This window comes from Lingula anatina, chromosome 2, assembly GCF_051362555.1.
Source record: "Lingula anatina isolate TDL-2025a chromosome 2, LinAna3.0, whole genome shotgun sequence".
NCBI lineage: Eukaryota > Metazoa > Brachiopoda > Lingulata > Lingulida > Lingulidae > Lingula > Lingula anatina.
In genome coordinates this window covers 29,858,878-29,873,482 of record NC_141768.1, presented here as the reverse complement: position 1 = coordinate 29,873,482, position 14,605 = coordinate 29,858,878, and the positions used below count along the sequence as shown (strand labels likewise).

At 34.0% G+C, this 14,605-nt stretch overlaps 1 protein-coding gene across 1 annotated transcript; it reads left to right on the top strand.

The window, feature by feature from the left end:
• Positions 1 to 60: 60 nt before the first annotated feature.
• Positions 61 to 12,417, top strand: LOC106166695 (ubiquinone biosynthesis monooxygenase COQ6, mitochondrial). Its single transcript, XM_013545342.3, has 12 exons — positions 61 to 327; positions 1,275 to 1,406; positions 1,730 to 1,788; positions 3,553 to 3,813; positions 5,045 to 5,152; positions 5,820 to 5,882; positions 6,744 to 6,851; positions 7,970 to 8,048; positions 8,507 to 8,630; positions 8,867 to 8,982; positions 10,277 to 10,443; positions 11,867 to 12,417. Exons 1-12 carry the CDS (start codon positions 138 to 140, stop codon positions 11,894 to 11,896), a joined length of 1,437 nt encoding a protein of 478 aa, XP_013400796.2. The 5' UTR covers positions 61 to 137; the 3' UTR covers positions 11,897 to 12,417.
• Positions 12,418 to 14,605: the final 2,188 nt, after the last annotated feature.

Here is a 14,605-nt window from a genome sequence, read left to right as displayed (position 1 = left end):
GTGAGATAAAACAATTAAAAAAATATTTATGCAATCAATAATTTGGTGCGAGCTTACATGACGAGCACCTTCTCGCCCTCTAATCAGAAAAGAGCAACTGTGCTGTCGAGGCTTTGCGTCAAACGATATGCAAGAAAATGACAACCTTTCATCTTAACCGATGTCTATCAAGGTTTCTTAAATATACCTCAAAACGGACGCCAATATCGGTATTATGTCGGAGCTTCTCCTCCTCAGACACCCTTACAAAAGATGACAATAGCCAGTTGTTTGATGTTGTCATTTCTGGCGGAGGAATGGTTGGGGCTGCAATGGCCTGTGCTCTAGGTTATCAACTCTCGTTTTCTTTTTCATATGAGGCATTGTTTTTCAAATGATTTTCAAATACATGTTTTAAAAAGGCAGTGCAATATAAATTGTTTGTGATATGTTATTCTTTAGAGGCAATGAACTGTACATGTAATGTACTTGTACCTTTTTTAAGGTCCACTCGCTTTTTTAAAAATTATAATTAAACTATTGTAGCATTTTGGGGGAAATGTCTGACCCGACTGGGGATTGAACCCAGGATGCTCACTTACCCTGCTTGACTGAAGTTCTGAAGATAGTGCTGTCATCTTTGCTGGGACAGGATCCATAGATGCTTACAGTGCACCTGTAAAATTATAGAAAGAAAATATCTAATGTGTCATATGCATAGTGACATGACTAAAAAAATATATCAGTCATTGATTTTAACATCCGTTATCATAAATAGAAAAAAATAAAGACTACAATTGTGTTTTCCAAAAACACTTTCAAAACCATTTCTTGTTGAAAACATACATGGATCTCTGGACATGATGGCTGACTCAGGTTTAGGTCTGCTATTTATGAATGCCATTTGTAAGGAACATCACATAAAGCCTGGAGAATTTCCAACACAGGGTGTTATGATCAATGCTTTACATGTGTAGCTCTTGTAAGACTTAAAACTAAAGCACAAAACTACATAGCAAAGCAAGACATGATACATGTATTCCAAGAAAGTGAATGTATTGTGGGTTTTATGAGGCTTAAAATAGCTACATGTATGCCACTGGAAAGATGTTATTGAATTTAACTTGTTACACCATACCCCATTTTACTGTGGTTGCACAGATGGATGCAGAGCCTCCTGCAAAAACCAAGAACATTAAAACATCATTATCACATTAACAGTTTGTTTTATTTTCATCAGGTACTGTAGGCGGTACTGGAATAAAACATTTGAAACCACATTACTTTGATTTTAGGCCATGCAAATGTATTTGAAGACAAGAAGATCCTTTTACTAGAAGCATCACCCCAGAAAGATTTTAAACTGCCTGAAAAATATGGCAACAGAGTATGTGCATTAAGTCCAGCAACGAAGAAATTACTATCAGGTAGGTAATAATAGTGATTTGGATTTAAGAAATATCACATGTTGTGAGATTGAAAAGCTTTGATATTTGCAAATTGAGAGCAAGTATTCCATTTGTGGTAGGTCTGTTTAGTTTAATTTAATGATTTTAAGCTGGTGGCATTTGTTTTCTTAAAGAATAATCCACAGTGTATAATGATGTTCTTAAAAGAAATGCTGAAAACTTTATAAATTAGTAGAATTTCAGTAAGTTTATGTTTCTTCATATTGTTAATGTCTGTTCTGATTTTTGATGCCTGTTCTTTTTACTTTTTATTTCACAAATAATTTAATGTTTGTTACAAGGTTTTGGTGCCTGGGAGGAAATTTGTAACATGCGATATCAACCAGTGAAAAGGATGCAGGTAAAGAAATACACATGTTGCTAGAACTATAGCTACATATATTAGGCTTCGTTCACATGCAATGTCTTTTTTCTAAATTCTATTTTCTATTTTCGGTATGTCTTATGATCACGGTCTGTGCACTGAATATCCCACGGCGTAATTACTGGCAGCGCGAGCCAGTTACTATAAGTTACTATAAGTAACTGGCTTGCGCTGTCAGTAATTATGCGGCGGGATATTCAGTGCACAGACCGTGATCATAAGATAGCGCGAATAGAAAATGGAATTTAGAAAATAGACATTGCATGTGAACGAAGCCGAAGTAAAGAGAAATATGCACATTACTGATTGGGATGAAAATAATCAAGTATACATGCCTCAATAAAGAGAAAGTAACTACAGTCAGTGTTAGAAATTAAGGCTGGACTGTCTGTCCGGGGCTGACAACTTTCAGAACGGGCTGAGAAGTTTTCCCACCCGGCAGACATTCGAGCCAGCTACTTCTCAAGATGGCTGGTCCAGCAACTAATTTTCCTAAGAGGCAAACACTGACTACAATGTTTTATGATTCCTAATATCAGGTTAGTTTTGCATGGCTAATTCTTTCATCTTGATTGCACACCTTTTTTATATCAATGATCATGAACTGAGTTTGAATCTTTCATTGTGTACAAAAATGTATAAGAAAATGTATCAAAGATTGGTAAAAGACATATATTTTTTTAAAGTTTTACACACTGTGTCAAATCGTATCGTTGATGGAGAAGTTCAGGGTGTCTGTACATACAGTATCTTATATGATTGACAACTTGTGTGATGATGGAAGCTTCAAATAGCATTATGTATGTGTAATATATGTATTGAAATAATAACAAAAGTCCATTAACTTCACCAGTTTCTTAGACCCATATATAGATATAGATGGGAAACCCTAATTATTTTTAGAAGATTTAACACAATTAAAGTAAAGTGGTGATTATGCTGTTAAGCATTAGGTAATATTGCATCATAGCTGACAATAACCCAATTTTTGTGCACTACCACCAGAAGCAGAGTATTTAAAAGATTTAAAAGAATAGACCAGTAATAGAAAGTGCGGGTAAATTATTTACTGAAAAAAAAATTTTTTTTTTCAAATTCCCGATGCAAGAAAATTTTCAGACTGTGTAATCCCATGGGCTTGAAGCACTATGCAATGTACATTTTCTGAATGGTCATGTTGCGAATAGTACACGATTAAAAATTGGTGGTGATTATGCTTTTAAACATTATGTAATATTGCATCAAAATTGACAAACCTTATTTTTGTGCACAGCCAATACTGTAACAGGATTTTTAAAACAAATGTTATTTATTATACTCAAACTTGAATATAGCTCAGGTTCGTAAACCAGCCTGGTTGGATTATTTTTCTTTTATTTTTGGAATTTTTTTTTTCAAACTTTGGTATTTTCAGTGTTTGACTTTGAAATCCCAGGAGTTCTAAGCCTTATGCTAGTTAAATAATCTGAATGTTCATGTAACCTGTGGTATATAATTAAAATTCAGCAGTGATTATGCTGTTAAAACTATATATTACTGTATGAAAATTGCCTAATAACTATATTATTGTGCACTAGCTTCAGTATTTTCTCCATTATGTCTATACAGTTGACAGCTTTGCTGACTTGTTTAATATTAGAATTCAACAATTGATACTCTAATGTTTTTCAATGTTGTATTGCATTTATGCTATAAATATCATTAAAATTTTAATGAATTCTTGTTATCAATTTTTTCCAGGTGTGGGATGCTTGTTCGGATGCTTTTATAACACTAAATCATGATGACATGACAGATGATGTGGCATATATTGTAGAGAATGATGTTATACTGGCAGCAATAATGAAACAGTTTGACAAGATAAAACATAATGTGACTGTTATGTACAATTCTAAAGCAGAAATGTACACTTTCCCAAGCCAAATACAAGATGGAGTACAGGAGAACCTTTGGATAAAGGTTCATCTACCAGATGGGGAAACTTTTCAAACAAAATTACTGGTAATTGGCTGACCCATGTTATAAATGTATTTATAAAAATACTTGAAAACTTAAATCATTCTCCATAATGGATCATAAGTGCTGAAGAGCTCTAAAATGCTGTTCAAAAACCCAGTTTATGGAACAAATCAGAAGTTGTGCCAGATTATTAAGAGGATAACTCTGTAACCACTGCAGATAAAATTACCCAATTTGGTGTAGTTATTGAGTAAGGTATAAAGAACAATCGTGACAGATTTTTAATAGGAATTTTTATACAATTTTGGGCAGTCTTGATTTCAAAGGTCCAGTTAAAATTGGTGTAAGTTAACATTTAGTAGTGATAAAATATAAAGGGATGATTGGAAATAAAATGACCACACTCTTTGTAGTAATCATGCACAAACCGGCCATACTCTCTCTCTGAACACAAATGAAGTCCATGAACATTATATGATAAATGTGTAAAATCAGTATTATATAAAAGAATTTTTAGTCTGATTTTGGGAAACGGAGTATGTCCTTAAAGCATATTTTCTTTTATCAGTTATCATCTATGACCCCATTTAGATGAACACATTGCACTAGATGGGTGGGTTCAACTCTGTGGGGGACTTTCACTAAGTGCAATCAGTCAAATCAGCTTAATTATTTGACATGCCTCCATAAGCAGCTAGGGGTTAATTAAGCTGAGTGGACACAAAAGTTAATTACCCCCTTGCTGCTCAAGGAGACATGCCATTCAATTAAACCAGTTGCACTTAAGGAGAGTCCCTGCAGAGTTAGACCAACCCAACTAGTACAAGTGTCTATCTGAATGCTCCCTGATTGTGTTTATGGTGGTACTGTATACCACTGATAGCTGAGTGCATCTGCCTCACACATTGAATACATTATAGCAAACCCTACATACCAGTGCATGGCAGCTGGCAATTTTTATGCCCCTGCGTGCTGGGAAAAGCACAAACTTTCAGTTTTATTCCATTATCTGGATGGTCATTTTATAATTGGGAATAGGAGTCTGTTGATGTGATGGAATTTTTTTACTAAATTTAAAATCCCTGATTGTGATGCATGGTTGAGTAGTACAAGAAACCTGTTGAGATTGCTAGGAAAATAAACAGCATTTTGCTTGTGTAATAATCCTGTATTCTATTAATAAATATTATTGTTGTAATATAAGATATGTGATTTGTATAATATAATTTTGGCTTTTACATAATTCCCTTACTTGGGAAATGTACTTTTTCAGATTGGTGCAGATGGCTTTAACTCACTTGTAAGAAAGCAAGCAAATATCCATACCTTACAATGGGACTATGAGCAGTGGGGACTAGTGTCAACTTTGCATTTTGCAGAGGTAATGTCTACTTAAACAAATAGAAATAAAGTTGAAATTTTGACATGTGCCAATTTTTAGCATTTAATTGTTATTAGACTTGGGGATGAAAAAAATCTGCACTTACTTTCTTTTAATTTAGGAAAACTGATAACTTGTCATACGAGGTGTATATATATCAGATGTCTAAAAAAGCATTACTAATTTCTAAGTTCAATAACTTCAACAGTTTTGAAGATATTGCTATGAAATTTGGTATATTCTAGGAAAGTGATGTTTTAATAAGAACTCAAAATTTCATGACTACCTTTGTCAGTTTTGGCACACCAAAAAGAAAACCTTTAAGCCACATGCAAACCGAGGGAGAGTGCTATCATTTCATGTTGAGATGATATACCGTGCTTGCCCATGTGTCAGTGTCTGGCAGTTTTGATACCTGTAAATAAATGTGTTTTTGATTTGAAATCTGTTTCTCAAAACTGTTTCACTTAAACACTTATCAGGATTGTCCGGTGATAGTTTATCAAACTCATTACAGAATTTCAGTTTAAAAAGCTTTTTTTTTTTTTTTTTTTTGAGCCACCAGATATATATATATATATATATATATATATATATATATATATATATATATATATATATATATATATATATATATATATCCTAAAGGTAACATTTATATTTTCAGCCAACAGAAAATGTTGTTGCATGGCAAAGGTTTCTTCCTACAGGACCAGTGGCAGTACTTCCTGTAAGTGCCTTGTGTTTCCACTAGTTTTTATTTTTTAAAAAAAATTATTGTTTTTGTAAAACAATATTTGTAGGAAGCATGGTTTAGACAGGTGTTTGAAACAGGTTTAAGGGAAGGGGGTGTTTATAACATACACAACATAGTAGTTATAGAACAGAGGCTTTAAGTCCATCTCCACTTTTTCGCTAAGTCCCTGGGCCGAATCTTAATACTAATAATAGGGAAATGAAACTACACGCTAGCTGTAGTTTCGTTGTCATGTGAGTCTGGAATAAATGAAACAGGATTGGGTCATAACATCTGTGATTACACGCTCAGATGACAGGATTGTTTTATGAAAAGCAGAGTGTTTTTCAGGTATTTAAATCCCGAAATTGAATGATTTGTATAGTTTACCTGTATGGGAGATAATACTTTGTACTGAAGTTGAAAACGGAAATGATAGTAGTGCACAACAACCTGTTTTCCTCACCCATTAAAATTTGCGAGGAAGAACAATTTTTTTTTCTGTAGTGCTCCCTGAGATGACTATAAAACATGAAAATACTATTCTGAGAGCTTTCTTTTCCAAAATGTAAAGCTGCAAAATGGACTGGTATTTTAGTGTTTTAGTGTCATTTTCAGCTATGAATCAAAAAGTTTAAAATATACAGCAATGTTTGCAAACATAAAATTGTTTTTTGTAATAAGACAAATCTATCATTTTTCACGTGAAAACACCCCCATTATAATCCAATGCATAGGAATATTTTGACAGACTTTCAAAGATGATCACCCACTGCTGTTATCCAGTATCGTGGATGTGCAGATATATATATATATATGTATGAAGAGTGAGAGAGATTTTTTTTGTTATTGCAGCTTTCAGAAACTCAAAGTTCCCTTGTGTGGACCACTTCACCAGATGAAGCAAAGAGGTTGCTCAAGCTTCCAAAAGAAAATTTTGTAGATGCTCTAAATATGGCTTTAGTAAGTAGTACTATGTACATTAGCCAAAAATCAATAGTTTCAAGCCCTTAAAATTACTGCCCCAGTAGGAAATACTCTGTAGATGATTACATTAAAATAATACGAGACCATTCCTAGAGGCTATAGTACTAACTTTGGATCGATCTATCACCAAAGGGGCTGTCACTAAATTGCTATCAATTTCAGCGGCTTAGATGTCTCGCACACCCACTGAAGCTGTTAGAGGGTAATTAACTATTGTTTAGCGGGTCCAGTAGGCATGCCAGACATATAAGCCGTTCAAGCTAAAAGCACTTTAGTGAGAAACCCCTTGGAGATGGGTCGATCCAGTTAGATTGATCTAGGCATGAGAACCCAGTCTAAGGCCTTAAAATTCCAAGACCATCCACATCTCTCATGACTTCTGGTGTTATAATGGCCAGTACCTTAATACTGAACTGTTTGTGTCGAAAATATGAAAAATTAACATTCCTTTGTTTTCATTGTTATACTGTTGCATTTTTAAAGATTTTTTAATAACACAGTGGCATAATTACTTCTCTCAACATGCAGTAGCGCTAAGAATGGTCGTTTATTAAATAAGGTTACTTCAATCACCAGAACAATTATGTTCAAATTTAAGCTTTGTAAACAATTTCTTTGAAAATTATAAAAAATATGTACTTGAATTAAGCATATGTACAAAGACAGATTTCATAAAAAAGGGTTTCCAAAAAATCTCTGATAATGCAGTATATGTGAATGCTTCTCCTACTATAATATGAAAATGTAATAATTTGCGTTAATTTTTAAAAAATCATTGTCCTGTATTTGTACTTTTAACAATTGCTGTAAAAATATTATGAAAGTCACATTTAATAATAATAATAATAATAATAATAATAAACTTTATTTAAAGAGGGTAAAACATGTTAAGTGCACACACTTATCTTACACATTTTATCAATAAAATGCAATCTACCTGTGGTCATTGACCACGCAACGGTTTATATACACTTGATGAGTCCAAGTCCAAAGTAAAATAATTAGCTTAATTAGTACTGGTACATATGTTTCTAAAAATGCTGACAGGGTTAAAAATTATTCAGTTTATCATTATTACAAGGTTTGTCTTTCAGTGGGATGAAGACAAAAAAGACTCATTTGCTGTTAGAGCAGGTCAGGTTGCTCAGGATTTTATAAACACAGTTAGCCCAGGTGAGAAATATCATAATTAAGTACATAAGGTGCTTTAGGGGGTGTAATATGTCTGTATATATATAGACATCACCTACATGTACATCTGTCATCATGCACTTTCAGTGATAACACAATAAGTGGAACACTTGCTTGTCAAAATTAAATTTGGAAGATCCTACCTTAAAGGTTCATTTTGATGTAGTCGAGATCCATTTCTAATTACCAACTTTTGACGTACATAAGATTAATATTTTTCATTCCCCCCTCCTCCCCCCCCCAAAAAAAAATTATGGCTGAATTAGTCAATGACAAGTAAAAAAAAAAAAATGAAAGTAGGTTGTATCAGCCCTACTTATGTAATACTAAAAATTGTTGACACTGTATGTCTAGTGAGTTTGTCTTGCTTTTGTTAATTTTGTACATTGGTTGTCTTGCTTTTGTTAATTTTGTACATTGTTTTTTTTTTTTTTTAACAGAGGGAACAAGTTTTCGTCAGCTTCCACCAACATTTACTGACATAGAAGATGAAAGTAGAGCAGCATTTCCACTAAGCCTGGTTCATGCTTCACATTATGTCAAACCAAGACTAGCATTAATTGGGTAGAGTCTTAATTTGACATTATTATAAAACAAGAATCATATAGAAGTAATTTCCAAAGTAACGTGGTACCTATCTCATAGCATTAAATTCTATATTATAGATATACATTAAGAAATAATATACACTTAGTTGTCATTTTTTCTTTAGTTTATGAATTATTTTTGAAAAAGGTGTATGTATAATCTGGCTAGGATGGTGTATATCTGTTCATATATTTATTTGCCATTTCTTTAAGAGATGCTGCACATAGAGTTCATCCACTTGCTGGACAAGGTGTAAATTTGGGGTTTGGTGATGTAACCTGCCTTCGAGATGTTCTTGTACAGTGTCTCTGTAATGGAGGGGACCTTGGTAAGATGAGCGTTCTGTGGCTTTAAATTTTTTTAAATATTATATGTAACATTGCAAATCTATATCTGTATGTTATAAAAATGTTATTTCTCATTTAAGCCTCTTAAAAAGCAGGATTTAAATAGAGTAAAGAATCCATCTATCAACATATCAGTCTATCTATAGGGCTCAATATACCTTTTGGTGTTACTTTCCTGTCAGAAGTGATTTTTGTGGTCAGGCAACTAGAATTTAAGTCGTACTTGCCAGCAAATGAATGTGACTTGCTAATGGATCATTTGCACAGCACCTCAGCAAAATTATGTGGCCCCTCAAGATATGCTGATGAATACAGCATCTCATTATTCCTCAATATCAGTCAAGAAAATAGATATTAATTGATAGACTTTCAAGATCAACTTTGTGAGGCAGAGGGTCTTTTTTGTCTCTTATTTCTTGCCATTTCTGTGCTGCGAGTAGAATTGTATTCAGCTTATCATGTTAAGCAAGCAACAGTGCATTTTACTAGACATATAAGACAGCTGTCTTATATATTTTGGTAGATGCAGTTTTCTGAAATAGTTTGGGTGGCATGAAAAAAATGTGATTTCATATTGGGGCAGTTAAATTACTGTAAACCCCACACACACATTTTGAAATTATTGTAGCACTGGTGGTACCCATGGTTTTAGCCCCAACCTACATGTAGCTGTCTCATCTGCCAGCTCCCTTGGTTCAAGAAGCAAGTACCAGTTACCATATCTCCTCATAGACTACATGTACAAGGATCTGTGTCCTTATCTCTTGGAATTTAGCTCATATGTAACCGCATCCTAATACCCCGTGATTTAGGGCTCTGTTGGGGCATTTGCATATGTGCGACACCAGCTGCAATAAACCCTTGTCAAAATTTTTGAAACTTAAATGTCATAATATTTCCCAAACTAGAGAAAATATAGAAGTTGTATGTGGAGATTTCAAATATGTATATTTCAAGGAAAATTAAATGCCAAAATAAACCTGGTGGGGGCAAGTCTTATCCTCAAGTTTATTTAGAAAGCCCAGCTCCCTTCCAGTACTTACCCAACTTTCCCGACAGGGCAAATGCCTAAATATTGCTGAATTATGTGAACCCCAGATTTATATACATACTTTCTGTTATGATCATAATATTTACTGTGCTTTTGAAAACATTATATAAAGTGCCACAAAATATTATGATAAGTTTTTTAGAAGACTTAGTTTGTTTGAAAAATGAGTAGGTGACTGTTTACCCACAACATTTTCAGAAATGTATTATGTATTTGATTTCCAGGCTCTCTGAGTCATCTTCTACAGTATGAAACTTCTCGTCAAAGGAAAGTTCTTCCAGTTATGTTTGCAATGGATGGTCTGAAAAGGCTGTATGGTACCGATTTCCCCCTTGTTGTTGTTCTTCGAACACTTGGCTTGCAAGCAACAAATTCTATGAAATCTCTCAAGGTATGTGATTGATGTTATATTAGAATTGTTTAAATCATTAGGATCATAATTTTAAAAGATAAGCAATCTGTGGCTCAAAGTCCGTATAAAAGATCAGCAAACTTTAAGGAAATTGTGAGTTACAATATATAGCTTGGGAAAATTCAGTACTTAGTAAATAGAAAGTCGAGATTGAATAGAAGATATTTTCCCATTATTTGTAAAAGCAAACTTAATTTCATTCGAAGAACATGATGGGTTGAGGGCACCTTCAATGAGAAATGACATAATTGTTATTATATGCCTTCTAAAACTAACAAGAACAATTCTTAAGACAAAGATGCAGCTTAAATTAGAAAACCATTATGTGTATTTATCTTTCTTTTCTGAATTTTTCATTTTTTCACATATTAATTGGCATTTTCAATGTGTGGCTTTCAACTCCAGTGGACCTGAAGCTCTGTGCTAGTTACATTTTCTGAATGACTGTGGCGGTGAAAACCTGTAGCACATGATTAATGTTTGGAGATGATTATGCGGTCAAGCATTATGTAAAATGACAAGTACCATATTGGCCTGCTAGTTTGTGTGTTTGTTACTGGTCAGATTTTTGTCCTGCGACATGAGCTGTAATTTAAGAGATTGATTTAACAAGATTGTTTGAAGAAATTTGGTAAAAATTTTTGTTGTTGATTGGTAATAGGATGAAACCTATTGATTTTCATAAGGTTCATGTTAATTTTTGCCTATATGTGAAAAATTCCTGAAGTTTTGATCAATTCAATTATGTGAACTGGTACTACGTCATGAATTCTTCCAAATTGCCAAGTTTCATACAGGTCAGATTATGATTGGCAATATTTAATAGTTCAGAACTGTCATTTTAGGTAGATGTCTGCAAATGAGACTAATTGAATGAATGATGTGCTAGGCACAGTAATATTGATTACCACTGTTATCAAAGTGTTGCAAGGTCCATTAATTAGTATAATCTGTTGGAGTCACAAAGGAATTGCATTCATAATTATTATACTCCAATGTTATTTAGGATAATGGATGACTACTAGTACATATTCAAATACATTTGATTCATCACTATTTACTGATATCTGAGTGTTTCAACGTCCATTGGCCACCATTAATCAGCACAGCTGGATTCAGAAATAACTGTCCAGTTAGTTAAAGGCCCAAATTTCCTATTCCTTTGTTTACACACAAGAAGTAGTAAAGTTAATATTTGATAGATCTTTTATATCATATAGTTTAGGAGTCCTTGCCCTCTGAGCTGTTTTATTTCTATTTATTTATTTATTTTTGCTCTTTGGTGGGTGTATATTTTTAATATTGCTGTCTAGCTAAATATCATTACATTTGATACACTGATATGTACTATTATAGTTATAAATTGAACAAGGTCGCTTAAAATTTTGTCTTTATTTTCTAGGATTTCTTTGTGACGCAGGCAACAAATTGAGGTGAAGGAAAGACAGTTACTGCTAGACACAAAATAAAGCAGAAAACGAACAGTTTCAGGTCCATACAAGAAGTTGAAAAGAGATGAGGCACACCTTTCACTAGAATGATCTAGAGCTCCCCTTTGGCAAGCCTTATCTGTAAGACGAGTCTCAAGTCTGCAGTAACACCACTGCCTCTACCTAACTGCTGTCAAGAGTTGTGTGTTGGACCTGATTGTTGTGCAATTGCATCACAGTCCAAAGATTAATTGTGATGAATTAATTGATTCGTTTTCAAAGATGAACAGTTTAATATTTTCCAACAGAAAACTGTCTAACCAACCTTTGATCCTCCTCTCTTTTCTTTATTCATTTAAGATGCATCTAAGAATTGTTGTCTAGAAGCAATTTTATTCTTATGTTGGGGAAGCTTAACTGATCTTTATGGATCACAAACCAAGGGAGCACAAGGTTGTCAAAATGAGTGATATGAATTTTTGGGGCACTTAATTGTATTATAACAATAAAAATCCAGAGTCAGCAGAGTTGTTCAAACATGTAAGGATTGTTGCTTATTAAAAGAAGTTAATGCAGCCAAGGATGATTACTTACTTTTTTATTTATTTTTTTTTAAAGGGAAAGTGCATGGCCATACACTATTAATATTATTTGTTTTAATAATAAGAACTATAATCATACTTATTCAAATTTCTTAAATCTGCTTTTGTTCAGTAGACTTTACAATATGCATGAATATAGAATATAACAGGCTAGTGAAAGATATGGAAAAAAGATGATTTACACAAATTGTGTGAATAACGTTTTTGAAAATGTTAGTTCATCAAATCTTTTTAAAAAGGGTCCCTTAAAAATTATGGTCATAAGTGTTTTGAAGATATGTTTTATAGTAAATTCCATTTTGAAAGTTTTAGAATTTTTGTATCTCTTCAATTATCATTGTCATATTCAAGTATCATTTAGCCTGTAACTTTACCACTTCATGTGAAACAAGCACATTTTAAGCTGGTTTTTGTTGAAGAAAAAAGTGTAGCTTCATGGTCAAGAACTGGTCTTTGCGATAATTGAAGTCCTGCATAATGGCATTTATTGGAGTAAAACGAGTGTGACTTCACATGACAAATAGATACAATCCTTTTAATAGACGGGGCAACCTTCATTATTCTCAGAAAAAATATAGAGAAACATGATGGACCAAAGACTTCCATAAAGCAAATTTGATGCAAAAGTAAACTGCTTCACTTGTGATTATGAAGTGATAGTTTCTTCCTTAGCCTTCAAAATCAATTATCTTATTGCTTATAATATTGTTGGTTGGTTTATAGATATTTGGGATTTAAGTCACCTGTGAATTAACATAAATACCAATCAAATGACATTGGCAGGTTTCCATAACTTGTCATTTCGCTGAAATCTGACTGACTCACCTACAGTTATAGGGGGAAGGGGTCGGGAACCATGGTCATAAAATTTCTTCTGCTTTTGACGACTTGAATCTATCTTATGTTTGACCTTTCCAGGATCAATGAACTGGGGACACAACTGTTGATTGGTGGCAGGTAAAACAGAACGCAACTGCCGTCCTTGTAATAACTGCGCTGGGGAGTATCCGATGTCAAGGGGGGACACCCTGTATTCCAATAAGGCCAAATTAGGGTCGGATTTATCAGACTTTGACTTTTCAAACAGTTTCTTTACAATTTGGACATATTTCTCAGCTAGTCCGTTGGACTGAGGGTAATTGGGGCTAGAGGTCACATGTTTGAAATCATATTGCTTGGAGAAATCAGTGAACTCCTGAGAGGCGTACTGAGGACCATTGTCTGAAATGACAGTTTCTGGAATTCCAAATCTAGCAAATATAACCTTTAACTTGCTGATTACCTGATAACTTTGAGTAGAGGTAAGTTGAGCTACCTCAAAGTATCGACTGTAATAATCAACTACAACTATAAAATCCTTTCCATCCCATGTAAACAAGTCAGTGGCAACTGTTTGCCAGGGGTAATCAGGGATGGGGTGTGGCTGCAAAGGTTGTTTAGGGTTGTTATTTCTCTGCATGAGACAAATGGGGCACTTGGAAACAAAATCATTAATGTCACCTGACATGCCTGGCCAAAAAATTGCTGATCTGGCTCGTTTTTGGTATTTCTCTATTCCTTTGTGACCTGTGTGTATAGAATGCAGCATTTTCACCCTTAGTCTCTGGGGTACAATAACCTTTTGACCTTTGAGCAGTAGGCCATCAATGTAAGACAATTCGTCTCTGTGATTCCAAAATTCTATAATCTCAGAGGGGCAATCACTCCTTTTAACAGGCCAACCATTTAAAACGGTTTTGCGCAAAGTCTGAAACTGTTCAGTTTGTTCAGTTTCTTGACGAATTTCGTCTAACTTTCTATCACTAATAGGAATTTTTGAGAGCACTGCATGTACGTGTGCATCCATTCCTTTAGCGAGCTCTGGGTAGGTGTCTTTTACAAAATTGCGAGACAATGTGTCTGCAAGCGGTATCTGTGTACCTGGTTTGTAAATTACCTCCAGATCGTATCGCTGTAATTGTAACAGCATTCTCTGCAAGCGTGGAGGGGCTGTATTCAAGGGCTTCTTGAATATAGGAATTAAAGGTTTGTGGTCTGTCTCCACTACTACTTTACGGCCATAAACGTATTGGTGAAATCTCTTACACCCAAAAACTATCCCAAACATTT